Source organism: Mesoplodon bidens (genome assembly GCF_964165515.1).
Source record: "Mesoplodon bidens genome assembly, chromosome: 19".
Classification (NCBI taxonomy): domain Eukaryota; kingdom Metazoa; phylum Chordata; class Mammalia; order Artiodactyla; family Ziphiidae; genus Mesoplodon; species Mesoplodon bidens.
In genome coordinates, this window is record NC_138179.1 from 29,562,512 (window position 1) to 29,589,613 (window position 27,102).

A 27,102-nucleotide genomic window follows, 5' to 3' on the forward strand; every position below is an offset into this window, starting at 1 on the left:
TGAGCAAAGCAGTACTCGGGATGGCTGGATTCACTGAGGCAGGGGGCTAGGGAAGCCTGGGGATCCAGGCCTTTGATAAGTTTCCTTGGCTGCCCCTACCAAGGGTGCCTCTCTGCTTGCATACCTCCAGGGACAGGGAGTTCACTGCTTTCCCACTTTCAGTACCTGATGTTAGTTCTGGTTTATCTCAATCCACCTCATTAGACCCCTCCCTTGCCACCTAGCTCTGACCCCAATCCACAGGACCCAGGGTCCAGGGTCCAGCCCTCTCCCCAGCCTAGCTGCCTCCTCTGACCTGGCCCCAGCCTGTCATGATCCAGGGCAAGGTGGCCCAGGTCTAAAGCACAGTCTGCTCCTTCATCCCAGCTGCTCCTAGGGACAGACACCGAGATGTGAGTCTCTCCCTAGGATCAACTGGATGGGAGATGGGAGTCAGATGGCCTTGGGGCCCAGCCCTGTTGCTGCCCCAAGTAGCTGTGCGACCTCGTGCAGGTTAGCTCCTGAACTCCATGGGTCTTCCTGTCCTCCTGGGTGCGGAGGCCAACCCTTCTGTCATTCCCACAGCTGCATCTGGGAGCAAACCAGATTAAGTCAGGGTGGGAAATTCCAGCCTCTTCCAGGCTCTTCAGGAGGCCCATCTGATCTGGACACTGAGGAGGGTCAGGCTCATCTCAGGCCCAGCCAGCCATGGTCACTAACGTCCGGGCCAGCCTATGTGGAGACATCAGCAAGCCCCGTTACAGCTGAGGTAAATGAGGCACAGAGTGGGGCCTGCTGCCTGGCCGGAGGCCGCATAGCAGGTCTTGGACGGGTCTGTCTCCTAAAGACCCAACTCTCGGAACGAGGTTTGTCGGGTCACCTCCCTCCCCAAGTCCAGAGACCTCTGGGACGGACCCAGTCCGGGGCCTCCACTCGGCCCCCTTGCTTGGTGCTGGAGAGGCCAGGGCCTGCCGAAGCCCCGTAGCAGTCGTCACTTGGATGGAGGGGCCGGCCGGGTAGGTGTGCAGGCCAGACCCGAGCCGGCCCCGCGCTCTCCAGGTGGGGCGGGACCGTCCACCGGGGGCGGGGCTCCCCGCAAGGCTCCTCCCCGCCCCCGCCCACCCCGCAGAGCCGCCACAGGGAGCCCAGTTGCCGAGGAACTTTTCGCGGGCGCCGAGCCCCACTGAGGCCAGGGCGTGACGCGAACTCGCGGAGCGGCGGCGGCGGGCCGGGCGGGCCGCCGGGAGGAGGCGACTACGCCATGGACGAGCCACACTTCAGCGAAGCGGTCTTGGAGCAGGCGCTGGCCGAGCCGAGCGAGCTGGACGCGGCGCTGCTGACCGACATCGAAGGTGTGTCAGGGCCACTGGGCTCCGCGCGAGTGGGGCGCGCAGGGGTCGCCGGCCTTTGTCTTCGGGGCGGCGGGGGGCGCGGGGCGGGGCGCTGGCGCTGGCTCCGTGAGGGACGCGCGGGGCGCCCCGTGTCTCTGCGCCGAGCGCTGCGGGCCTCGCTGTCCTGTCCGCGCAGAGCCTCCCGCGCCCGCCCTGGCTGTTCAGGCCGCTCCTGGAGGCTCGGCGCTGGGAACGTGCGCCTCTGGGCGTCCCGGTCCGCCCCCCGCGGCCAGTGAGTCCTCAGCCCCTAGGCGGCCGCGGCGAGAGCCTGGGACCCGGGCATCGCCGAGGCCCCGCCCCCGCTCCGGCCTTGACGTCAGCGGGAGGTTATTCTCGGTCATTCCCTCCGGCCCGAGAGTTCAGCTCCGCGCAGGAGCTCTTGCGCAGGCGCGCGGGCGTCCTCCAGCCCCTGCCCACCAGGGTCCGGTTCTCCTAGCCGGTGCCGGGCATCGGTTCGGCACACATTTACTGAGCATCTACTAGGCCCCGTCCTAGGCACCAGGGGTTCACAGACAGATCTGGGCTCCCCTTTTCTTGGAAGCACAAAAATCGCCAAGGAAACCCACAAATGGCTATTTAGTTACACCTTGTGGTCGAGCCGGGGCAGGGCGACAGCTTCCGGTAGAGCGGTGGGGTGAGACCTGAAAGTCAGCCCCAGGACCCGCTGGGAAGGATGTTTTCACCGCAGAGGGCACGGCGAGGAGTTGGAGATTCACAGGTGAGGCTGGGCAGGTTGGCAGAATGAGGACCGTTGTCGGCAGGGAAAGGAGGGAGCAGCTGCCCCGGCTCGCTGACACCTGTGGAAGCACCGCTCTGATTGTTCTACAGAGAAGGGGTTGGGGGAGACGCTGAAGCAGGGGCCAGTTAGGAGGCTGTTGCCCACTGTGCAGACAGCAAATCCCAGACCCCCTGAGTTGCCTCCGAGGTTGCTATGTTGCACTTGGTTGATGGGGAAACAGGCCAAGAGCACAGGACCCAAACCTCCCACAACCTGGATAGACATGTCCATGGAGCCTGTGGCCACTCTGGGGTTGGCAAAACGGACACCCACTCCTGCCCTACTGCAGCCTTGCAGATGAACCCAGCTGGCACGGCCCAAGACTCTCCAGGTCCCCTGAGAGGAACGAGGGTTGAGAGGAGGGCCAGGCAGCCCTCGAGTCCGGGATGGGGAGCTGGACTGGATCCCAGAGGCAGTGGGGAGTCTTGGGGGAGGGGTTGGGGCAGGGCAGTGCCATGCTTGGGTTCTGTGCCGGAAGTTCCCTCTGGCTGTTGGGTTGGATGATCACAGCACGAGTAGAGAAGACTCATTCAGCACTTATTGTATGCCAGGCACTGTGCTGACCACTGAGTCCTCCCAACAGCCCCAAGTGAGGGCCTTGAGGCACAGAGAGGTTAAGTGACTTGTCCCAGGTCACACAGCCAGAGCATGGCAGAGCCAGAATTCAAACCCAAGCGGTGGGCTCCAGAGCCCAAGCTCTTAACTGCTGGGCTCCTAAAAGTGTGTGCATGTGTGTGTGGGGGTGGGCAATAGAGCAGGGGACCCAGGAGGCTACTCCACATGGAGGTATGCTGGGGGTCGGGGAGGGGTCATAGGTCACACCTCCCCATCCCAGGCAAGAGCCTTTGACTCATGAGACTGAGGACTGGCCTTGAGCCCCACCCAGCCCAGGCATCTGCCTCGACCAGACTCTCTGTCGTGTGACCAGTTCTTGGGGTGGCACTTTCACCAGGAGTCGCAGGTTCTGTGCTGAAGGCACTGCCCCTGCCACAGTGCACCGTGACTCCTGGTGAGTCAGTCTCCTCCCGGCCTCCTTTTCTTGTTCTTGCTTTGGGGTCCTTTGTGGCCGTGGGCAGAGGGCATGTGAGAGCTGCCCCGCGTGAGCATTGGGATCGTTGTTCCGGGGCAGTCCTCACCTCCCTGCTGGTTAATTCACCAGGTGTTGAATGTGTGCTTAGTGCAGAAGAGGCGAGTGGAGATGGCTGCCTGTCGGGCCCGCGCATCTCCCGCGGGTGGGCCTGGGGCTCCAGCGCACAGCTTGTAGTCATCTCTGCCTGGGCTCCCCAGTTCACTCTGTCTTGGCACCCCAGGTGTCTGCCTTCTGGCATCTTGCCCACCACTCTGCCCAGTACCTGAATCAACTGCACGGGCCGGGCCTCCTGGGGTCCAGGCCAGCCTGATGGAGAGGACACATGGGGGCCACCCTGCCCCCAGGCCTCTCCCCGCAGTCTCTCATGCCCAGTTGTCTGCCTGGCCCCACCAAGCACGGGCCCTCCTTAGGAAACAAGCTCACGGTGACTTACAGCCCAGCTCCTGGCCCTGGTGCGCACCTCCTCAGCTCCCTAACCACCGTGGCTCCCCAGTGCCCCGAGATAAAGTCCCCTTGTCCCAGCATGGTGTTCGAGACCTGTACGGTGGGCCAAGCCTGCCCTCCGTGACGATTCCCATCCCTCCAGGTCCCACGCCACTGACATGTTCTGCCCCCATGTGGTGCCCCTGCCTCATCCCCACGGCAGAGCCTGGGAGAGGCCTCTCCCACCAGACACAACCCGCTCTCCGTCCCTCTTCCTGCCTTTGGTACATCCACAGGCCCTGTGGATGTGCCCTTTGACCCCGGGACCTGACTGGGGCTGCACATCGGCACATGTGTTAGGAGAGGGGAGGGCCTCAGAAATGCCATGGTCACCTCTTCACCCAGTGTATAGACAAGGAGCAGACGCCTCCACTGCCCCCCAGCTGCCCAGCCTGTATGGCAGCCGAGGGGGTGAGCGACAGGAAGGCCAGGCCCGGCGGGGCTTGCTTCCCAGGCCAAGAACCTGTTGAAGAAGACCATTTCTAGTTGGCAGAGGAGCGCCAGAGCACAGCAGGTGTTTCTGAGTCTCTGGCCATAGTTGATGGTTTGCTGGGCAGAACACCTCAAGGCAGCCTTGGGGATGCAAACTAAAGCACTTTTGAGGTTCCAGTCAGACAGTCGTGGGGACTAAGGAAAGCAACCCAAAGTAGGTAAAACGATAAAACCCAGTGCTGGTGATGCTCCGAGGAAATGGAAGCATTGCAGGGGAGAGTGTAAAGGGGTTGATCTTCCAGAAAGCAGCCTGGCAGCTCTGAAGCAGCATGCTGCCTTGGAAACAACACACCCACTTCAGATTTAAAACAGCTGCAGTGAAACAACCCCGAAGGGGAAATATAATTAGCATAAAGGAGTGGATAGCACTGTTTAGACTGGAACGTTGCTCAGCAGGACGGGGCCGCCCCCTACGTCGCGCTGCGTCAGGCCCATGGGTTGCTTCCCAGCTGCTGGAAGGAATCTCTACCCCAGGACAGGATGTTGGAGTTGGTGCTGGCCAGTCTGTCCAGCGGCCGTGCTCAGGGTCACTTGGTCCGTGTAATTGGGAGTGGCGTGTGGAGGGGCACTAATGAGGGAAGTGTGCGAGGCGGTGACCTCAGAGCAGGTTTTGAGAGGAGGAGGAGTTTGCAGGTGGACACGTGATAGTGGGAGGGGCCTTCGTGGCAGAGGGAACGGGCTGGGCGAGCGCACAGCCTTCTGAAAGCGGACAGGAGACTCAGGCTCACAGGCCAGGGACCAGCAGGGGTGGGGCTGGCAGTGCACACGCCCCTGGATCTGGTCTCTGTGCTCAGCCCCGTGCTGAGTGATTGCGTGTCACAGCTGGCTCAGGCCTTGACCCTGCCCTGGGGGCTCCTCTAAGGGCAGTCAGGAAGGCCTCAGAGCCGAGGTGGTGCTGGGGCTGTGCCTTGCACCTTTGCACTGCCTCGCCTGCCTCCGTGTCCCACTCTGCACACACGTCCTGACCTGGCGTGAGTGGTGGGTGGCAGCGAGGTGGGACAGAGCCAGGCTGGCCCTGGTGCTCACACCTGCCCCTGGCAGGCTGGGCTGAGGGCTGTGGGCTTGGGGGTTGGCAGGCCTGGGTTTGTGTCCCAGATTGTCCACTTGGCAGCCAGGGGACCTGGGGCCCATCGCTTCCCTCTGAGCCTTAGTGACCTCGTCCGTCTAGAGGGCACACTCCCAGCTTCCCCTGGGGCTCCAGCCCCGGGCCCGTCCCACTCCAGGAAGAGCCGGCATCCACTTGCACCCCCGGGCAGCCCTACGCACACAAAGGGCAGCCTGTGCCCCTGCTGCACAGTCACCGGCTGTGGACATGTGAGCCTGCCAACCGGGCTCCTCAGAGAGCAGCAGGGTGGGTGGCAGGCAGGGTGCAGCCCCCCTCCCCACCACTGCCCTGCACCCTCCATCGAGCGGGCGGAGCTGGGACGGGGCTGCTGCTTTGCACCGTTTGCCATTCTTCACAGCTGTGCAGACTTTGTGACCTGCTTGCAAATCCCTTTCCTGCCCGTTCCCTGAGAAATGGTCTCCTTGGCTCAGGTGAGAGACGAACGTGGGTTGGAACTCCAGCTCTTGACTGTCTCCCTGACCCCCACCCCCTTGGCCCCTCTGCTCCAGCCACACCGGCCTCCTCGCTGTCTTGATGTCACCTCCTCAGAGAGGCCTGACTGCCTCCATTTTTTCATGGTGCTCATCACCACCTGCACCCCTGTTCCTCCCTGTATTTGCAGACTGTTGGTCTCCAAATGGAACAGAAGCTCCACGAGGGACGTCTTCGTGCTGTGTTCCAGCACCCTAGTGCCTGGCACACTTAGTAGACACTTAGGAAAGGGCAGTAGGTATTGCCACAGAAGCAGATCTGGGCTTCGTGGGCCAGGCTGTGTAGGTGAGGTGGTGAGCTCCCTGTCCCAGGAAGCGTGCAAGCAGGGTTTCTTCAGGGTGCAAGACCTCGTGCAGTTTGGATGGGCCCGAGGCTCCCGTGATGGTCAGAGCTGGGCTCCTGTAGGTTCGTGGCGCAGGGCCCCTCCAGGATTTGCATCATGGCCTCACCGAATAAACAGGCAGGAGAATAAAGGGCTGCCCCACATCTGCCTTCAGAGGGAGGTCTGAAGGCGAGCCAGGGAGGGGGAAGGAGGTTTCAGGTTTCCTGTTGTGTCCTGATAGGATCAGGGCAGGCTAGGAGGAAGGAGAGGAAAAGGAGTCAGGCTTGGGGCCGGCAGGTGGGCCCACTGAGGCCGAGCCCGAGCCTCCAGTCTCCCGATGTGCAGAGAGTGCGTGCAGGAGCCACGTGGGCCTTGAGTCTTCCCTCATGTGGGAAGCCAGGAAGCCAAGTGCTCAGCTCACCCAAGGAGGGGCCACACTGCGGGATCCCGGGCCAGCCTTTCGGACCCGCTGCGGGGGAGCTTCCTTAAATTGTGCACGCTGGGGACCTCTCTTGCCTCCTGGAATCCCCTACTCTGAGGCCAGGAGTGAAGGCTCAGAGAAGGGGAATGAGAAGGGAGAAGGGCAGAAGGATGGGTAAGGAGCTGGGAGGGCTTGACCCCTCGGGGCAGTTGGCCCTGGTCCTGGCCCGGCCCTTCAGAGTCTCAGGCCCTTCAGAGTCTGAGGCGAGTGTCTGCTGTGGGCCTTGGAATTCAGGCCTCAGTGTCTTCCAGTCTCAAGGTACTGAGGTGAAGGAGGAGCCTTCCCAACAGCAGTGTCTTGTTTGTTTTTTGGGGGTGAGGGAGGGTGTGAGCAGCCACCGGCTGAGGAGAGATGGAGATGAGGATGCTAGAGAATTCTGTTGCCCTTGGCACCCCCTGCAAGGCCATGGAAGGACCCGGACAAAGGAGGATGGGTGGGTTGGGGGGCGTTACCTCGGCTAGCCTGCTGGAGAGGGAGGGCCATCTGGGCCAGGGGTTCTCCAGTCCCCCAACACCCTCCGAGGCTGCAGGAGACCAGGAGAGGGTACCGGGGTGGGCCCGGCCACAGTTGGAGGCTGGCCTGAGCCCGGGATCTGCTTGGCCACAGAAGCCTGAGCTGGCAACCTGGGCTGCTGGCCAGGCTATGTTCATGTGTGTGTGTGGAACTCTGACCTTACACAGAAGGGGAGACAGGCCCAGGTGCCCCTCCAAAGACCCCCAGAGCCTGTCACCCTACGACTTCCTCACTTTCTGTCCCAGGGATTGGGCTGCCTCTTGGACTCCCCGGCCCTACAGTGAATAAGTGAGTGAATCAGGCTTCACCCAGAGACTGCTGGTCGGGCGGGGGAGGGGGTGAGACCTTCACCGACCCCCATCCCAGACCCAGGCCCCTCTGCAAAGGGATGCCTGTGTGGGGCGTCAGCTCCGGTTGTTACTGGCTGGGCACTTTGGGGTAGGGGTTTCCCTTCCTCAGTTTCCCAACAGTGACCTGTTGTCAGGGGTCCATGCGGTTGGGTGCGGCAGAGACTTGGATGCGGAGTTGGGGCACCCCTGGCCGGCCCCACGCCCGCTCCGCCGCGCTCTCGGAGGTGGTGGGAGCAGGGGACGTGATCTCCGGTAACCCCTGCGGACGTCGGCGCCGAGCGGGTTGAGGGCCGGCGTCCGCGAGTAACCCCGGCCCCATCCGGCCCTGCGGGGCTCAAACCGAGCCGCGCGCCGCGGGGGTGGGGCGGGGCCCCAGGAGGAGGTGGCGCGGCCGCTGATTGGCCGCGCGCGCTCACCCCATGCCCGGCCCGCGGCCCCGGGAGGGCGTGGCCATTCGGAGGGGCGTGGCCGTTCGGCGGGGGCGGAGCCAGCGGGGGCGGGACCGGCGGCGCGCTCGGCGGCTTTAAAGCGCGGCCGGCCACGCAGGTGAAGTCAGCGCGCGGACACCGGGAGGCTAGCCGCCTGGGCGCCCTGAGGGGCGGCGGGCGCAGGCCGCGGAGCCATGGACTGCACGTTCGAAGGTATTTTTTGGAGGACCCCACCTCTTTATTACAGTTTCCATCTGCATCGCGGGGTCCTCATCCCCGGTGCCCTGAGGGGAGGTGTACCCGCTCCCGGGCCTCAGGGGACCTAGCGGACCCCTCCCCAACCTCAGTAGTCACCCCCACGTCTGGCGTGAGAGGGTGGCCTTCCCACATCCTCTGCTTCGCAGGGAGGAGGGCCGGTTGTCCTTCTGTCTCCTGGGGCTCCTATTTTGGAGGGCTTCTTGAGCTTGCTAGACAGTGGGCCCCCTGGGTTCAGCCAGTTTTTCTTTCTGGGTTTCAGTTTCCCCATCTGTCAAAGGGGCTCATGAAGCCTGGGGAGCGAGCAGGTCCTGCAGGTGAAAGCACTCTATGCCCCATGACCTGCGCAAACCTGGAGGGCCCGCCACGTGTTTCTGTTTGAGGACCCAGGAGGCTGAGCCTGGCACCCCCATCTCGCTCTCCTGGAGGCCGTAAGGAGGTCCCCTGCAGTCACTTTCCTGCCTGGCACCTGTCAGCAGGAGGGACTCGGGCGACGTTGACTCTCCCCTCCGTGTGGCCATCCTGCCACAAAGGGTCTCATCTGTCTTGTGCAGATGAGGAAACTGAGGCCCAGTGAGAGGAAGCCCAGGCTGGGGACCTGGGGTACACCTCGGGCTCCCAGGGTTTGCGCATGGATCCTGCAGAGTACTTTGACCCAGTGGGTGGCTCCCCCAGTGGGTTAGAGGGCCTTAGGCTGACCCAGCCAGGATGCTGATCGCCAGCTGGGGAAGAGGGCCTGTGGCCAGGCTGGGGCTGCGGCAGGCAGTGTGTCCAGTCTGTATGAGGAGGAAAGAGGACAGACGGCGTTTGCTTTTGTCGAGGGGAAACTGAAGCCTGAATGGCCGGTCCCGAGGCTGCTTGGCTGCAGATGGGGTCTGGGCTTGTGCCCAGAACACACAGGGACACTCTGGTTGGCACACACTTGGCCAGCGGCTGGCTCTGCCCCAAGCCTCGGTCTGTCCCACAGAGGAGTGGGTTGGTGAAGGCAGCTCTGAAGCCGGGAGTTGCGGGCCTAGCCCTCAGTTCTGCCTTCGCCTCGTCCTGGGGCAGGTCGGTGGGCCTCAGCGGGGCGCTGGGCTCGTCCAGTGTTGCAAGGCCATTTGACGCACCTGGCAGAGCTCCAGATGTCACAGGTGTCTGTGAGTGGGGGCTCCTGGGGGTGGCTTTCTGTTTCTGTGGTGTTGGTCCCACAGGTGCACTGTGGGGGTGGGGGGGAGCGTGCAAATCCGTGACACCTGCCCCGCTGTTGCTCACACAGCTTCTCCTTACCGCAGACATGCTTCAGCTCATCAACAACCAAGACAGCGACTTCCCGGGCCTGTTCGACCCGCCCTACGCTGGGGGCGGAGCAGGGGGCACAGACCCTGCCAGTCCGTATGCCAGCTCCCCAGGCACCCTGTCCCCACCTCCTTCCATGATGAGCTCCCCACTTGAAGGCTTCCTGGGGGGGACCAAGGCGACAACCCCACCCTTGTCCCCTCCCCAGCCTGCACCCACCCCCCTGAAGATGTACCCTTCCGTGCCTGCCTTCTCCGCGGGGCCTGCCATCAAGGAGGAACCAGCGCCCCTGACCACCCTCCAGCCGCTGCCGGGGGCCCTCCTGCCCCAGCGCCTTCCGGCCCCAGCCCCACCGCAGTTCAGCTCTGCCCCTGTTTTGGGCTATCCCAACCCTCCTGGAGGCTTCTCCACAGGTAAGGGGCGCGTGTGGAGGGAGGGGCACAGCAGGAGCACCAGGAGGACGGTCTGCTGTGGTCTCAGAGGAATTTGCAGGCTCTAGAAATCGGGTCCCTGCTGTGCTGCTGGAGGTGCTCCCGTCACAGTCACCGGCGGTTCTCAGGAAGCGCCGCTTCCCAGCCTCCCAGCGTCCACAGCAGATACTGTGCTGGGCTGGGAAGTGAGCAGGCTTGCATCAGAGCCCCAAGCAGGGACTGTCCCGATAGTAACCTGAGGCCATGAGGGTAACGACTCATTCAAGGTCACAGGGTGATAAGTACCTGCGGGGTGGGTTGGAAGTGGGTTAGGGCAGCCTGAGTCCACAGCTCCAGCCTTTATCTCTGCAGGGACCCCCCCGGGGAGCACCGCACAGTCGCTGCCTGGCCTGCCACTGGCTGCCCTGCCAGGGGTCCCGCCCGTCTCCTTGCACAACCAGGTCCAGAGTGCGGCTCCGCAGCAGCTGTTGACGGCCACAGCCACCCCGACGGTGGCCCCTGGAACAACCACTGTGACCTCACAGGTCCAGCAGGTCCCGGTGAGGGGGTCTGGCCTGGCCTCGGGGAGGTGGTGGCCCCAGCCCCACAACCCACAGCTGAGCCCCCTCTCTCCCGTCCTTAGGTCCTGCTGCAGCCCCACTTCATCAAGGCAGACTCGCTGCTGCTGACGACTGTGAAAACAGACGTGGGAGCCCCCATGAAGGCGGCAGGCATCAGCTCCCTGGCCCCTGGCATGGCTGTGCAGGCAGCGCCCTTGCAGGTGGGAGGCTTGGGCAGGGTGGGGGAGCGGGGGGTTTGTATGCATGCATGTCCACCTGCTAACCGTGCCTGGCCCCGCAGACCCTGGTGAGTAGCGGAACCATCTTGGCGACTGTGCCGCTGGTAGTGGACGCTGACAAGCTGCCCATCAACCGGCTGGCAGCTGGTGGCAAGGCCCCGGGCTCGGCCCAGAGCCGAGGTGAGAAGCGTACGGCCCACAATGCCATTGAGAAACGCTACCGCTCTTCCATCAATGACAAGATCGTCGAGCTCAAGGACCTGGTGGTGGGCACAGAGGCCAAGGTGCGGGCAGAGGCCCCGATGGGGTGGCCCTGGGGAAGGAGGCACCTGGGGGGAAGAGGAGGCACCTGGGGGGAAGAGGAGGATGGGGCTGAACCTGGACAGACAGGACTGGGGCTCCAGACTCCTTGGGTCTGGCGGCTCTGTTCAGCTGAGCTTCATGGAGGCCCTGTGCGGTGTGGGCTCTTCTAGGTGCTGGGGATTCAGCAGTGAACGGACAGACAAAAATTCTGCTGTTGAGCAGCTGACGTTCTGGCGGGGTGTCGGGGTGCCAACAGACACAGGACAGATCCGTGTTGGGGTTTGCCAGGTGGCATGAGTGCTGTGCCGGAAAGAAAACGGAGCGGGAAGAGGGATGGTGGGAGTTGCAGATCTGAATCGGGTGGTCAGGGGAGGCCTCGCAAATGTGATGCTGAATGTGAACAGAGGCCTGGAGGAGGCGAGGGGGCAAGGCGTGAAGGTGGAACGATGGTGACAGCGGTTAGCCATAAGCTATTGTATGCATTTTACTTGGGAGGGACGTCCTACTAGGGAGGAACATTCCATGTAGAAGGAACAGCAGGTGCAAAGGTCCTGAGGCAACTGTGTAGCAGAGCAATCCCGCCCCTTGTGCTTAGCTGCCCACTTGTCTGGCCTAACTGGCCACCTGTGCTCTATTTCCTTCCTACCGCCTGCAGCTGAATAAATCTGCTGTCTTGCGCAAGGCCATCGATTACATCCGTTTCCTTCAGCAGGGCAACCAGAGACTCAAGCAGGAGAACCTGAGTCTGCGCACCGCTGCCCACAAAAGCAGTGAGTCCTGGCTCCCCTCCACGCCTGGTCTCACTTTAAGCTCTGACCCTGCAAGGGCCCTTCACCCCCCCTTTGGCCTTCCCCTGGCCCTCAGCTCCCCCAGGTCCTCAGCTCCGATTTGGGGCGAGGTGGGGTGTGTAGCCCTCATCCCAGCCCAGCTCCTCTCTGGCCCACAGAATCTCTGAAGGACCTGGTGTCAGCCTGCGGCAGTGGAGGCCGCACAGACGTGCCCATGGAGGGCGAGAAGCCAGAGGTGGTGGACACCCTGAGCCCACCACCCTCAGACGCCGGCTCGCCCTTCCAGAGCAGCCCACTGTCCCTTGGCAGCAGGGGCAGTAGCAGCGGTGGCAGTGGCAGTGACTCAGAGCCTGACAGCCCAGTCTTTGAGGACAGCCAGGTTGGGCCGCACATCGTTGCCCCCTCCCTGTCATCCAGCGGCATCGTCTGAGTTCTGGGACTGGGGCATGTCCTACCTCCCGTTGTAGAGACAGGGAGCTGGGCAGGGGTCCCGCAGTAAGGCTGGGGGCAGAGCTGATCCCTCCTTCTCTGAGCTGAGCTCTCTGGGCTGTGCTTGCCCTGTTCTCACCACCCCGCCCACCCCCCCCAGGTGAAGCCAGAGCAGCTGTCGCCCCCCCACAGCCGGGGCATGCTGGACCGCTCCCGCCTGGCCCTGTGTGTGCTTGTCTTCCTCTGTCTCTCCTGCAACCCCTTGGCCTCCCTGCTGGGCAGCCGGGGTCCCGCTGGCCCCTCTGATGCCACCAGCGTCTACCACGGTCCTGGGCGCAGCATGCTGGGTGCTGAGGGCAGAGGTAGGACAGGCCAGCCTGGGCAGTGCGAGGGGGGGACTCTTGGGGATGTAGATCCCGGGCCTGTGGGCTTGGGGCTCTGGACTTCCTGGGTGCCGTGTCCCCAGCCTCTGTCTGCCCCCAGATGGCCTTGGCTGGGCCCCGTGGCTGCTGCCCCCACTGGTCTGGCTGATGAACGGGCTGCTGGTGCTGTTCTCCTTGGCGCTGCTCTTTGTCTACGGAGAGCCGGTCACGCGGCCCCACTCAGGCCCCGCTGTGCACTTCTGGAGGCATCGCAAGCAGGCTGACCTGGACCTGGCCCGGGTGAGCAGCCGGACCCCGGGGGTGTGGAGGGCGGCCAGGGCTGGGACCCTCAGCAGCACCTGGGAAGGTGCCGGGCACACCATGAATCTCCCCTGTTCTCTCCACTCCTGTCTACCCCTCAGACCCCCACTGAGCCCCGGGGGCCCAGCCGGCACTGCTGGGGTTGGTGGAGTCATGGCAGGGAGCCCAAGATGGAGGGCTCTCCAGGGCTAGAGGGGTGGCACGTGCTGGGGATGCTCTGACCCCACCTTTCTCACCTGGAAAACCCTCATCCGCAGGGGGACTTTGCCCAGGCTGCCCAGCAGCTGTGGCTGGCCCTGCGGGCCCTGGGCCGGCCCCTGCCCACCTCCCACCTGGACCTGGCCTGCAGCCTGCTCTGGAGCCTTATCCGCCACCTGCTGCAGCATCTCTGGGTGGGCCGCTGGCTGGCAGGCCGGGCGGGGGGCCTGAGGAGGGATGGTGCCCTGCAGGTGGACGCCCGCACCAGTGCCCGCGATGCGGCCCTTGTCTACCACAAGCTGCACCAGCTGCACACCATGGGTACGGCGGGCGAGGGCTGGGCCTGAGGGGGTCCCACCACCTCTGCGCCACGCCCAACCTCATGCCCTCCCATTTTCCAGGGAAGTACTCGGGCGGGCACCTGGCTGCTGCCAACCTGGCCCTGAGTGCCCTGAACCTGGCCGAGTGCGCGGGGGAGGCCATGTCCGTGGCCACGCTGGCTGAGATCTATGTGGCCACCGCGCTCAGGGTCAAGACCAGTCTCCCTCGGGCCTTGCATTTTCTGACAGTGAGTAGGTGGTGGGCTTGGTGGGGGACGGGGCTGAGGTCTCCCTGGGCTGAGGGCTGCCCGGGAGAGGCAGCTGGTTATGGGGGGTGCTCCAGGCCTCTGGGGTCTTGGCCCAGCATCTGGTGTGGCAGCCTTCTCCTCTCCCCTGCAGCGCTTCTTCCTGAGTAGTGCCCGCCAGGCCTCCCTGGCACAGAGCGGCTCAGTGCCTCTTGCCATGCAGTGGCTCTGCCACCCTGTGGGCCACCGTTTCTTCGTGGATGGGGATTGGGCTGTGTGCAGTGCTCCGCGGGACAGCCTGTACAGCATGGCCGGGAACCCAGGTGCCTTCTCACCCTGCGCCCGTCCCCTGTCCCTGGCCTCATCCTTCACCCCCATTCCTCATCCTCATCCCTGGCCAGTCCCTGTCCCCTGCATCTCTGCTGTCCCTGCCCACCCTGGTCTGTTGCCCCACCATCCGGTGTTGCCACGGGGGCTGCAGGAACAGGGAGGCCAGGCTGGCTCTGTCTCAGTTGGGGCTCTTCAGAGGCAAACAGGAAGAGGGATGTAGGGGTAGGTGGTTGCTTTGGGAGGTGCTCCCAGGCAGCACCGCTGTGCTGTGAGGAGGTCAGGAAGGGCGTGTGCCCAAGGTAGGTTATCCTGTCCACGGGGTGGGGGAGGCAGAGAATTTATCCCCCAGCTTTCCTCCCTCTCAGAGCCAGGCCCCCCCGCGCCCAGGGAAGAGTCCTAGGTGCAGGGAAGTGCCTGTGCACGGGGGGTGGGCCCTTCCGCCCGCCCCACTCGGCCCTTCCCCCCGCCCCACTCGCCCCTTCCCCCCGCCCCACTCGCCCCTTCCCCCCGCCCCACTCGCCCACTCCTCCCCACAGTGGACCCCCTCGCCCACGTGACTCAGCTATTCCGTGAACACCTCTTGGAGCGAGCACTGCATTGCCTGGCCCAGCCCAGCCCTGGCCCCGGCCCCGGCCCCGGCCCCGGATCCGGATCAGCCGATGGGGACAGGTGAGTGTCCCTGTGCGCCTCAGCAGGCCGGGTCTCCCACCCCCGGCCAGTGGAGCTTGGGAAAATCTGCGTCCAGGGACCCGTGTCAGCGGCCAGAGCCGGGTCACCGTGGCCTCAGTTTCCCCACCAGCCCGGCAGGGGCCAGCCGCGCTTTGAGGAGCCAGGAAGCCAGGCTGTGCCGTGGGGGCCCGTGAGGAGGACCATCCGCTTCAGGACTCCTGCCACCTGTCCCAACGGCCAGTCCTCTCCTGCCACAGGGAATTCTCCGATGCTCTCGGGTACCTGCAGCTGCTGAACAGCTGTTCTGACGTGGCCGGGGCTCCTGCCTGCAGCTTTTCCATCGGCTCCAGCATGGCTGCCACCGCCGGTGAGCCCCCAGGCCTCCCCGCCCCGTGACGCCCTCGGGCTCAGCGCCACAGCAGCTTGGCCTTGGGTGCGGTGTGGCCGAGTTTCAGGGACTCCTCTGGCCCTGCTTCCTGCAGGCACAGACCCTGTGGCCAAGTGGTGGGCCTCGCTGACGGCTGTGGTGACCCATTGGCTCCGGCGGGACGAGGCGGCGGCCGAGCGGCTGTATCCACTGGTGGAGCACCTGCCCCGTGCCCTGCAGGAGTCCGAGTGAGTGCAGGCTGCGTGCTCATGCCCCCACCCCGACCCCCAGCTTTGTTCTGTGCGGTTGGGGTCCCGTCATTTCTTTCCTGTGAAGCCAGAACCAGGGCAGGGGAAGCTCGGCGAGGGCCTGAGGCCTGGTCTGACCGTCACACCTCTGCCTTGGCGCCAACAGGAGACCCCTGCCCAGGGCGGCTCTGCACACCTTCAAGGCTGCCCGGGCCCTGCTGGGCCGTGGGAAGGCAGAGTCTGGCCCGGCCAGCCTGGCCGTGTGTGAGAAGGCCAGTGGGTACCTTCAGGACAGCCTGGCCACTACACCAGCTGGCAGCTCCATTGACAAGGTGAGGGCTGGGGCCAGGGGCCTGGCGGATCTCGGGGGCCTTGGCCTTTCCACTCCCCGGACGGTCCCCCTTGGGCTGCAGAAGACTGCAGGGTCAGCCCGACAATACAGGACTGGGGGCTAAGGTTTGGGTCCAGGGGAGAGTGGCTGCCCCCCTCTGGCCTCAGTGTCCCCACCCCCGGAGGACGGCTGGGGTGAGCGCTGTAGCAGGGCCTGGAGAGCGGGCGGCCCCGCGGTGCATTGCTGTTGCATTGCATGTGTGAGGCGGGTGCAGTGCCTCGGCAGTGCAGCCCGGAGCCGGCCCCTGGCACCACGGGCCCCCACTCTTCCCTCCCAGGGCCAGAGCCCCCTGACCCCTGCCCTGCCCACCACCCCAGGTCATGCAGCTGCTCCTGTGTGACCTGCTTCTTGGGGCGCGCACCAGCCTGTGGCAGCGGCAGAAGCCGCCGGCGCCCTCCCAGGCCTCACCGGGCCCGGGCAGTGGGGCCCAGGCCTCTGCCCTTGAGCTCCGTGGCTTCCAGAGGGACCTGAGTGGCCTGAGGCGTCTGGCGCAGAGTTTCCGGCCTGCCATGCGGAGGGTGAGTGCCCATGGGGCCCTGGCTTGCAATGGGGACGTATGTGAGGTGTTGGGAGGGAGCGGGGGCCTGGCTGGAACCTCTCCTGGCCCCTCCTGCCCAGGTGTTCCTGCATGAAGCCACTGCCCGGCTGATGGCAGGGGCCAGCCCGGCGCGGACACACCAGCTCCTAGACCGCAGCCTGAGGAGGAGGGCCGGCCCCTGCGGCAAAGGAGGTGAGAAGGACAGCTGGCCCAGGTGGGAAGGGCCACACGCCAGGTGGAGGCTGCAGAGGGAGGCTGTGTGTAAGACACACAGGGACCGAGGGACTTGGTGGTGGCTCCCTGATGGGAGGCCTAACCTGAGTCAGTGGGGATGACTGTCCTTTGTGGGACACGCGACTGTGTACGCGGTCTGTGCTCCAGGGGTCAGGCGCGGAAGGGGCGAGGCTCCGTGCTCCTCCGAGACCGAGGGGGCGGGTGCTGACTAGCCTGGGGCGGGGCCGGTTGTCCCGGGGGGCGGGGCAGGGATCCGAGCCCCACCCCCGGCGCGGCCCCGCCCCTGACGTGCCGCTGTGCGTGTGTGCAGGCACGGCGGCGGAGCTGGAGCCGCGGCCCACGAGGCGGGAGCACGCGGAGGCGTTGCTCCTGGCTTCCTGCTACCTGCCGCCTGGCTTCCTGTCGGCGCCTGGGCAGCGAGTGGGCATGCTGGCCGAGGCGGCACGCACGCTCGAGAAGCTCGGTGACCGCCGGCTGCTGCATGACTGCCAGCAGATGCTCATGCGCCTGGGCGGCGGGACCACCGTAACCTCCAGCTAGACCCCCGCTGGCGGCCCAGCCCCAGCGCTCCTGTTTCTGTCTCGACGGCCGAGGGCAGCGCTGGAGACCCGGGGTCCAAGGCTCGCCCACGGAGTGCACGGTCCCTGGAGGGCTGGAGACCCTCGGGGACTTCCGTACTTGACCTTGGGGCCTCCCCAGCCCGCTCCAGCACTCAATGAGCGGCGGCCGGGATGGTGCTGGCCCCTGGTGGCCAGCCGGGGGATTGCCGGGGCCTGGCCGCCGCTGGGGGTCAACTGTTACGCGCGCCGCCGATCCTAGGCTTTCCCTCTCCGTCCAGAGGGAAGAGGGGTGCGTTTCACTGAGCCGAAGGGCCCTGCCCCTGGCGCCTCCCTCCCATCTGGGGAGACCTGTGCATAGTGTAGATCGTGGTGCGCCAGCCTCCTGGCCTCTGAGGTTCCAAGTGTTACTTTGCCTTTTGCAAACTTTATTTTCATAGGTTGAGAAGTTTTATACAGAGAATAAAAAATGAACTTATTTATAATCTGGGTTTTGCTCCTTTGGGGAGGGGTGTGTGTACTAACCAGAGGGGATCCTTTGGGCCATCCGTCCCCCCAGCACCCAGGCAAATGCTTCCCATCCCTACCTGCCCTTCGGTTTGGGAGGCCCGGCTTTATTCCCTCCAGCTGACCTGGGTCCCACTGATCACTGGGCTGCACGTTTGGGCTATATCATCTTCTAACCCTTAGGGTCCTTATGGTCTCAGCTGCGCCTTCTTGCCTCCTCTCCCAGCTTCTGCCCCCTTCAGGTCCCGGGATGACATGGGAGGACAGCTCCATGTCTTTGGGGATCTGTTGTGACAGGAGCTACAACGTGGGTCTCCCTATGTGTCTGGGTGTCAGTCTCACCTGCCTGACCCCTGTCCCCTCCCCGGAGGTAACGTGTGTGTGGCTGGGCAGCAAGGGCTTCTTTCCTGTACCTGCAGTAAGGTCCCCAGAACCCTCCACTCCCCTCCCCTCCATTCCAACCTCTCCCCCAGAGCCTGGCCCCTCTCCCAGCAGAATCTGGTCAGAATCCACGGGCTGCAGAATTCCAAAACAATCGTTGTATCTTTATTGACTTTTTTTTTTCTGAATGCAATGACTGTTTTTTTTACTCTTAAGGAAAATAAACATCTTTTAGAAACAGCTCGATACACACAATCTTCAGTGTGAAGCAATATACTAATAAGAACACTAGTCTTAACATTTACAGTCTTCATATATATTATATATATGTATATGTATACATATATATACACTATATAACGAGGCCGGATATAATACACACGTTCACCGTTTTACAGTCATATGTACAGGAAGTTTCTAGGGCGGCCCCGGGCTGGGGCTGCATCAGGCCTATCGAAGCGTGGACAGAGCTGAGGACACGGACAGACAGGCGGACGAACTGGCAGGCACTGGCCCGGGCGGTGGTGCCTGCTTGGGGAAGGACGCAGTGCCAGGGCCCCCTTCCCAGTAAGGGCCCCGTGCTGAGGGGCACACGACGCACGGCGGCGACACACGGGAGAAGCGAGCATGTTCCCAACATATATACATTCTATGTGACATATATATAGAGGGGCACACAGGTGTGTACATGGATCTAGCGCTGTCTCCGCTCCCGTGCGAGTGGCGCTGCAGCCCCCGGAAACGGTGGTCGTGCAGAGGGTCGGTCATGCGTCTGCCGGGGGTGCGCTCCCAGGCTGGGCTCCGGGGATGGGGCGGACTGGAAGGGAGACGAGCAGAAGCCAGCGGGGGCCAATCCAGTCCACGCCCGGGGAGCCCGCATCCCCTGAGCACGGGCCCCAGGCCCCCGGCCCTCCGGACTCGCACGAGGGTTTTGGCCAAGGCTGGGAAGGAAGGGTGCACAGCCTCCGGCCCCTCCTGCGCCGGACAGGCTTCGGCTCCCCCCGCCCCCAGCCTCGTTCCAGGACACACGTCCTGGAGGGGAGTCGGCTTCGGCCTCTTCGGACCCCACCCCACTCCCAGGGTGCCCAGCTGCGTGCCACTACCGACCCACGTGGAATGTGTGCCACGTCGTCCTGAAACTTCCAGGGGGAGAAGCGTATCCCCAGGCTAAAGGCCTCCCACCCACGCCGGAGCCTGGGTGTTCCAAGGAGTCTGGCCGCTCCGCGGGTTCCCCCTCTCCAAGCCTGGCCGGGGGATGGGGGCGAGAAGGCCCTGTGCCGTCCGGTTCCGGGAGCAGACGGATCCGGAACCTGTTTTCTTCCCGACCGGGGACCACTAGCTTCCGCCCGAGGAGGCCAGATCCAAGATCCGGGGTCCGGATCAAGGATCGGCTCTGGACCCGCGCCGGAAGCAGCGCAAAGGTCCTGGGGCTGCGCCGGCGGCTCCTCTCCTCGGCGGCGGCGGCGGCGGCGGCGGCGGCGGGCGGGCAGACGGGCGGGCGGGCGGGATCCGGCGGCTCCTCCGACCGGGGGCTGGATTACAATGGCAGCCTCTGCGGGGAAGAGACGCGCGGCGCATTGCTGACGGCGGGGCACCTGCCGAGCGGTCAACTCCTCCAGACCCTCCCCTCGGCCCCGACCCCGCCCGCGCCTCCAGAGCGAGGCCTCACCTGCGGCTTTGCCTGTAGGCCGGTCCCCGCGCCGCGCCCCGCCCCGCCCCGGGCTGGCCCCGCCTCCCGCACGTGCGGGGTGTATAAGTGGCCCGGGCCCGCCCGTGCTGACCCGCCCCCAGCCTAGTCCGCCCGGAGCCGGCGATCCTGCGCCGGGGGCTCTTCTCCAGCCTGGGCCCCTCCAGGGGAGGCTCGCGGTCACCCACCTTATGTTTGGGGCATTTCAAAGAAAAGTTCTCTTCGATGAATATGCAACCTGTGAGCAAGAGAAGTTCGTGCAGTCAGAACGGCGTCTTTTCCGGCCGGGAGGCGGGCCCACAGCCCCGGACGCCCTCAGCTGCAGCTTTTTTTTCAGAGTAAGTCAGCCTCTGCTTGAAATCCGACCCAAACCGAACTCCGTCAGCCCTCCAGCCCCGCTGGCCTATCTGTCCTTTACTCTCCTTTCCCCTCCCTCTGGAATCCCCTTTTGTCATGGGGAGGCCTCACCACTCTCCCCCTCGCCCTCCCCCGCTGTGCTTTGCTGGGCCACACTGGTCACTCCCTCCTAGTGGTCCGGGCCCAGCCCCTAGGTAGGCCTTGACACCCAGGGGGTGCTCAGTGAACGTGTGTTGACCAACTGGGACTGGACCGTGTGGCCACAGGTCTGGATTCCAGCCCCAGCCACTTCTCTGAGCCTTGGTCCTCACATCTGTAAAATGGGCGTCCCGCCCACTACTCCTGTCTGTCTGCTGTGGGCTTGTTCCCGTAGGGGCCTAGCCGGGCAGGCTGACCTGAGCACTGGGGCAGGGGAGGAGGGGATGGAGGTCCCGGGTCTGAGTGAATCTTAGCAGATACTGGAGTGCCCATGGCACTGTCCGCCCTGGGGGAGCAGAGAATGGCCGAGCAGGCCCCACTGCCTTGCCTGCTGCCGCCTAGGGAGGCCCTGACTTTTCCCCCTGGAGTCCCCTCCCGTCACCCTCTGGACCTCTTCTGGGCTCATCCCCTTCCCTCCCCTGCCTATGGGCCACTGTTCTGAACAAACCCCAGACCCACAAACAACCAAGCCAGTCCTGGCATCACTGGGGGTGGCTCTGCCGCAGCACTGGGACAGTGGCAGCTAGAGGCAGCCCAGGTGGGGAGCAGGGCTGGGTAGCCTCCAGAGCCCGGGTCTCAGACCTGAAAACTGCCATAGGTCTGAGGCGGCTCATGTTTTCCCCCTCCCTACGCTCAAGTAAGCCTGACACCGCTGTCCTGGGTCATACTCGGCAGAGCACTGGCCTGAACCCTGGTCCGCTGCACACACGGGGCCCCCGCCCCGCGGGCCCTACAGTCAAGGGCTTGGGGCCCCGGAAGCAAAGAGTGGGGGGGGTACTTCCAGAGGCATCATGCTCAGCCGCCCCCAGCAGCCACTCTGGACGTGGGGAGGGAGGGCCAGTCACCCATCCCCAGGCCCTCTCCTGGTGTCTGCACTTGGGGAGCCAGGGCCCAGCTGACAAAGTGGCCTGGGGCCTGGTGCTCGCTATGCTAGCTCCAATGTGGGCTGCCTAACAAAGGGCGCAGGGTCAGTGGGCCTGGGCAGCTTTGGTGCCCCGTGGTCTGGGGGCCTGGCCCAGACCCCTGCAGGGCTCCACGGAGGACCGCACTTCCAGACCCGGGTCGGGCAGGTGCAAGGTATTGACCAGGGGCTGGGTGCCTGCCGGGGGCTCCTGCCTGCCCAGCTCACTCCCTGGGTGCCCCCCGCGCCCCTGTGCTGCCTGGAGCCGGGTCCCCCTTCCCTCTGGCTGCTAGGCTCACTAGTCCTGCCCCCTTCTCTGGCCACTGTACCCGCTCCATGCCCCTCTCCCACACCGCCCCCTCCGGGCTCTGCCAAACCCTCCAACCCTAGGCAGATGCCTCAAGTTCAACCCCAAAGGGAGCTGCACGTGTGGGAATTAACTGCCTCCCCCACCCGGCCCTGCGCAGCCCCCCTGTGAAGGAGAGAGGGGGCTGCCCAGCTGGGCCTGCTGGAGTGCAGAGGCCATGCAGAGCAGTGAGGAGCTGGCCCAGCTGTGGCCCCAGCTCATCTGGGTCCACCAGCCTCAGCTGAGCTGCCGGCTGACTACGGCCACCTGGGTGAGCTCAGCCTGGCGTGCGGCAGGGCCCACCAGCCCCCACACACCCTCCTGAGACGTGCTGGAGGCTGGGCCTGGAAGGTCCGGTGGCTGATACACCAAAGGCACAGCCTGCCCTGCCTCGGGCCTGCTCGCTGGCCTGGGGATGCTGGCCGCCTCCCTCTCCCCCCTCCTCCCAGCATGGCCCTGCTTCCTGAGCTTGCAAAGAGCCTCTGAGGCGCAGGCTCCATCTGCACCTGCAGCCCCTCTCTCCGGAATGCAGGGCTCCCGTCACAGCTCTGCTCAGGCCAGCATCTCATCTGCCCCCTGCGGCCCTACAGAGAGCCCTACTATGTGGGGAGTTCCTCAAAGACATCACTGGAAACAGTTTGTATCGCTCCAAGCCTGGTATATATGTCCCGCCACAAGCCAGCTCCTGCCCACCTCCCTTGACCTCTTGAGGACTGGCTCCAATGTCACCTCCTCCTAGAAGCCCTCCTGGATTCCCTCCCAACTCAGGATGGATCTCTCAGCACACAGTCTCTCCTTGTTTGGTCTCTGTAACTTTAGGCAAGGATCACGGTTTTCCTGTCTGTCCCACTGAGACATGAGCCCCCCAGGAGGCTGGGAAGCTGCAACACCAGAGGGGACAGCGCACAGGACGTGGAGCTGGCCAGTGAGTCACCCCCTGGCTGTTCCTGCAGTGCGGTGGCCACGGGTAAGGCAGCCTGTCTGTGAAGGTGCCGCTGGAGACAGTGCGAGGCCTGGTGTGGGGCTGGCAGAGCACAGGCGCGAACCTAATCACTGTGGGAGGAGAGCTGCAGCCCGCAGCACCTGTTCCCGGAGGTCAGGCCCTGGGTCTGGTGAAGTGGCGGAGTCCACATTAAAATCCGGTTCCTATAGCCCTCAGGGCAGGGTGTGGAGCCAGAGCAGCCCCATGTCCTGCGCCAGCGGGTTCCCTCCCTAAGGCGCTAGCGCCTCAGCCCTCGCCAAGGAACTGTCACCGCTCAGTCCCGTGTGTGCTCCTGGGGGCGGCTCGGTGCTGGCTGATGCCAGGAACTGGCATTCAGATGGGAAGAGGGGTCCCCGGGCGGTGGGAGCAGGGAGGGTCCTGCCAGGAGATGCCTCTGCCCTGTCGTCGTGCAACAGGGTCACGATAACCTCACCCTCTTCCAGGGCAGCAGGGGGTGGGGGACAGAGATCGTGGGGGCTGGCCCCCAAATCGGACCGGAGCTGCCCTTTCCGGGTCGTGCTTGGGATCTCACTCCCTGCTCCAGACAGCTGCAGAAAGAAGAAATGACTCTAACCTCAGCTTTACAGATGGGGAACCGAGTGCAGAGATATTGGTGGACTCACCCAGTCCACACCTGAAGCATGCCACCAGGATTGGGGGCTCTGGGCTCTCTGGCCCAGGCCGTCAGTATGCCACCTGCCTGGTGATGGTAGGTCCTCGATAAATGCCCGCGGGTCAAGTGAGCGAGGGAGTGGAGAGAATGGGGCAGGTGCAGGGGAGCCTGGTCCTGACTCCAGGGCCCACCGTCCTGCTTAAACCTTCCACAGCTGTGCCGTGGAGCCAGGGGGAGTCTGTCTTGAACTTCCTCTCCTTCCCTCTCACTCAGTTTTTGTTACTGAACTATCTTTTCTCCTTTTTCTCTAACCCAGTGAACTATTCAGCCTTTTTCCAAGGCCCAGCCCAGTAGCCCCCCTCTTGGAGGCCTGAGAACCTCCCCAGCTGTAGGCACCCCTCGGCAACGGCAGCTCACACACAGCTTTCCGCTTTGTAGTTTGTGCTTCTGGGCACTCCTCCAGCAGGTGGCTGAGGACTGATGTGTCTCCTCGTCACCAGCATTGCCCAGCACAGGGCTCAGCCGAGAGACACGAGAAGGTAAAGAATTGCTGGGGCAGGAGAAGAGGGAAGCCGATGGGTCAAGTGGGACCAGTTCGAGGAGCTGTGCCTGCGTCCCCCGACCTTCGGTCCCCTTGGGCTGGCTCTTACCCGCATCGCTGGCACACGGGTAATGGTAGGTGTGGATGCATCCTTTGTGGCAGCACCCGATGGTGGCTCCGGCTTCTTGGCAGCTGGAACAAGTCTGGCGAGGAGAGAGGGAAGGCAGGTGAATCTGCAGCCGAGGGGCCCGGCCCCCACCCCTTCCTCCCAGGGGGCCCTGGAGAGGCAGCTAGGAGGGAGGCTCAGAATGGACGTCCACAGGATTGGTTTTGTGGCAGCCGCCGGCCTGGCACCTTGGGTGGGGGGAGCTCTTGGGGCGGGAAAGCAACCATCTTGTGGCTAAGCCTCGGCCTCCCATAGGTCCAGGCGAGCCCTGGCTCAGCCACCGTGCACTGCGTGACCTCGGCCAAGCAGCTCAGCCCTTCCCGCCTCTTCCGTATAATGGGGACAGCGCCTGCCTTGTGGGACAGTCGTGAAGATTAAATGAGCAACTCCATGTGCCTAGTGGACGACAACACACAGGGCCAGTCACCGCCCGGCTGTGCCCTCGCCTGCCAGCTCCTCCCCACAGCCTCCGGGTGGGCAGCTTTCATGGATGCCACTTCACAGACAGTGAAGCTGAGGTCCCCACTCCAGGCGAAGGTGCTAAGTATCGTTTGCTACCATTTCCGGGGGCAGAACAAGCACTGGCCCCAGAGTCGGATGCTCTCCTCTCAGGCCGTTCACCCCCTGCCCGGGACCCAGGAGGAGGAAACAGCCGGTGCCTGAACGTGGGGTTCACGTAAACCCTACGCCGGCCGGCACAGCAGCTGGCCCACTCAGCCTCTCAAAAGCCAAAACCGTGGTCTGAGCTTGGGGGCTGCCCCAGGTTGGGCCCAGCTGCCTGCAGGGGGACGTGCCAGGACAGGATGGCGATGCCAGGAAGCCCCTTGGAAGCAAAACCTGAGGCCTGGGGAGGGACAGGCTGGTCCCCAGATCCCACAGACCCCCTGTGCAGCGGGGGAGTGAGGTTTGGGAGGGGGAGGGGGCAGGCCCCTACCCGGAGGCTAAGCTACTGCAACCAGTAACTAGTTCGTGACACACCAGGCACACGTGGAGGCCACCTCCTCAGAACACCCCGATGGCATCAGCATCGCTTTATTTTATACAGGTGAGGGATGAGAGCTCAGAAAAGCCGAGTAACTTGCCTGAGGGCACACAGCTCAAGAGGAGCTGGACGGGCTTTGAGCCCAGCAACCCAGCTGGAGCACAGGCTGGCGGTCATGGTGCCTCACTGCTCAGGGTGGGGGGCAGGGGTGGGCTCCTTCCCACGCCGGGGACTGATGGGGACCCCACCCCCAGCAGGTGGGAGGCCAGGGATGAGTCTTCTCACACCCTTCCTGGGCCTAGCCTGAGAAATGCCTGGGAATGCTCCTTCTGGAGCTGCGCTGGGGTGGGGAGCTACAGAATGGGGGCTGGGGGTCGGTCTGGAACATTCATTGCCTCTGGATGGCAGTTTCCTTCTGGTCAAGACTGAGCTTCCTAGGGCTCTGGGGCAAAGGTGTGGTGGGGCAGGAGTGGCCCCCTGACCGGGCCCAAGTGTCCCACCCACAGTGGCCCTTGATGGCTAAACAGTGACAGTGGGCTCCTCTGGTGACGGCCTCATGCCACCCCGCCTGCACTGAGGCCCCCAAACCCTTGTGACAGGCATTTTAGATGTGGAGAAACGGAGGTACGAGAGGCCTTGGGCCCTTCTGACCCCAGCACCCACGTTTGAGCTGTTCCCCCGGGTGGGTGATGGAGTGCCTGGGAGTTTGGGGGAAGAGGCAGCCTCTGGGCAGACTAGGAAACTGAGGTCCCTGGAGGTGGGCACAGCACGGCTCAGGGCGGGCAGGTGTGCAGGGGCCCCCAGGAAGGGACACAGAAGGAAGAGGGGTGCCCCCGAGGGCCTGCGCAGAAGTTCTGTCCCTGCAGAGAGCTAGGGTGCTGATGGGTGTGAAGGCGGGTCCGGCTGTCCCCGCAGCCCAACCCTGCTGACGGGCTTCGGCGCCCCGAGGCTCACAGAGGACGGTGACTTGCTGGGGTCACAGAACTGGCTCTTGGGGCAGAGCTGGGATTGGAACCAGGGTCCACCTGACTCCAAGGCCGCGCGCTACCACCGAGCTCCAAGGCAGAAAGGATCTGCAGGGGGAGGGGCCCACGGAGGTCTGGGCTTGTCAGTGGGCAGGGGGCTGAACCATGACCTGGGAAGCCCCAGACCCTGCCCGTCTTTCCAGGCAGGGTGTCCTCCAGATGCGGGTGCTGCTTTAATGAGCCCCTCTGAGGCTTGCCTGGCTGCTAGCCCCCACCTGGCCCGGGACCACCTCTCTGGCAGGGCGGCTGGTGACCACCCCTGTTCTGACCTTCCCAGGGATGCTCCCAGGGTGGGAGGCCGCTGGACCATTTTGGGAGGATGGCACAGCGGGCAGAGATGGGGCGACCGGACCAAGCTCCAGCTCCGTTATGTAACAGCCGCATGATGCCAGGAAACCATAAGGCCACTCGGACCCCCGCCTTCCTCCCCAGGCCAATAGGAGGTTGGTGCGGTGAGGTGAGACCAAAGTGCCCGGAACAGGTGACCTGGGGAAGAGGGGGTTGCCCCCTGTGCTCGGACAAGGTGCAGTAGCAGTGCAGCCCGGCGGGGCGGAGCAGGCCAGGGACACTTTCGGGAGGCTACAGGTGGCTGCCAGTTGGCCTGGTGATCTGAGCGCTTGGTATTATCTTTTAATGGCGGGAGACACCTGAACCTCTTTCAGGGCTGCTGGGAAGGAGGCAGTCATGAGGGAGGGAAGCAGACACACCGGAGGGAGGGAGGGGAGGAGACGGGAGGCAGGAAGGGTGAGGGCTCTGGGCCTTGGGGCTGCTGTCAGGGTGGAGGACCCCACATGGAGAGGGTCAGGCACCGGAAACGGAGGTGCGGGCAGCCCAGTAGCGCACCCCCCACCCCGCCCAGCACAGGGCTGCTCCGCATGGCTGGTGGGGGGAGTACCCAGAGGGAACAGGTGGGCAGGTGGGGTGGGCACAGGGCATGGGGCCCCAAGGGCTGGGGAGGGGGGCAGGAGCACGGGCCGCAGGAGAGAGTGCTGAGTCCCGCCCCATCCCCGGGCAGCAGGGAGTGGGGATCGGGGGTCCCCTCGGTGATCAGAGTAACGGTCACACTGCTGAGACAACATGCTAGTGTCATCTGGCTGGCTGCCACTGTCACTGGCCCCAGGAGATGGTCACGGAGCATGTGGACGGGCCAGGTATGGCTGTAATAGTTTTACGGGTGTGAACTCACATAATCCTCAGGGCCCCTCCACAGGGGACTGTCATGCCCACTTTAGAGATAAGGAAACGGAGGCACAGAGAGGTTAGGTTATCTTCTTGGAGACACACAGCAAGGGGCAGCGCTGGGACCTAAACCAAGCCCTCGGCGGCTGCAGTTCCTCAGGGGACGTTTTAGGGCCTCGCAGGAAAGGTAAGGGCTCACGACCCAGCCCCCTGTTGCTGGAGAGGCTCTTCCCCCGCAGGTCCCGCTGCACCGAAGAGGCCTCGGAGGCAGCCCCCTGACATACAGTTCTG

General features: G+C 64.2%; 2 protein-coding genes across 12 annotated transcripts in view; one reads left to right on the forward strand and one right to left on the reverse strand.

The window, feature by feature from the left end:
- The first annotated feature begins 581 nt into the window (after nt 1–581).
- On the forward strand, nt 582–17,431 carry SREBF1 (sterol regulatory element binding transcription factor 1). 8 transcript variants are annotated; one of them, XM_081220114.1, is made up of 19 exons: nt 585–1,331; nt 9,434–9,850; nt 10,220–10,407; nt 10,491–10,628; nt 10,709–10,930; nt 11,605–11,719; nt 11,896–12,116; nt 12,327–12,528; nt 12,650–12,828; nt 13,107–13,368; nt 13,449–13,615; nt 13,767–13,935; nt 14,479–14,611; nt 14,869–14,978; nt 15,094–15,226; nt 15,393–15,558; nt 15,935–16,135; nt 16,236–16,347; nt 16,700–17,431. In XM_081220114.1, exons 1-19 carry the CDS (start codon nt 1,241–1,243, stop codon nt 16,927–16,929), a joined length of 3,456 nt encoding a protein of 1,151 aa, XP_081076240.1. In that variant the 5' UTR covers nt 585–1,240; the 3' UTR covers nt 16,930–17,431. The 8 variants fall into 8 exon arrangements, with proteins under 8 accessions (XP_081076245.1, XP_081076240.1, XP_081076244.1 ...); XM_081220118.1 differs by having other exon boundaries at nt 1,260–1,331; nt 9,646–9,850; XM_081220116.1 differs by lacking the exon at nt 585–1,331 and adding an exon at nt 1,377–2,088.
- Nucleotides 17,432–17,576: 145 nt separating this feature from the next.
- The window catches only part of RAI1 (retinoic acid induced 1), a 107,930-nt gene continuing 98,404 nt past the window's right edge, over nt 17,577–27,102 (reverse strand). For all 4 annotated transcript variants that reach the window (XM_081220110.1, XM_081220108.1, XM_081220109.1 and 1 more), the window contains 3 exons: nt 23,569–23,662; nt 19,710–19,759; nt 17,577–19,386 (listed from right to left, as the gene is read on the reverse strand). In XM_081220110.1, coding sequence (XP_081076236.1) covers nt 19,372–19,386; nt 19,710–19,759; nt 23,569–23,662 — 159 coding nt within the window. In that variant the 3' untranslated portion in view covers nt 17,577–19,371. The remainder of the gene's footprint in view (nt 19,387–19,709; nt 19,760–23,568; nt 23,663–27,102) is intronic.

Coding starts and splice junctions, on each gene's coding strand:
- SREBF1 (XM_081220112.1), top strand. CDS start 8,998: ATGGCCGGTCCCGAGGCTGCTTGGCTGCAGATGGGGTCTGGGCTTGTG. Junction 10,629..10,708: donor TGCAGGCAGCGCCCTTGCAG/GTGGGAGGCTTG, acceptor CTGGCCCCGCAG/ACCCTGGTGAGTAGCGGAAC. Junction 11,720..11,895: donor CACCGCTGCCCACAAAAGCA/GTGAGTCCTGGC, acceptor TCTGGCCCACAG/AATCTCTGAAGGACCTGGTG.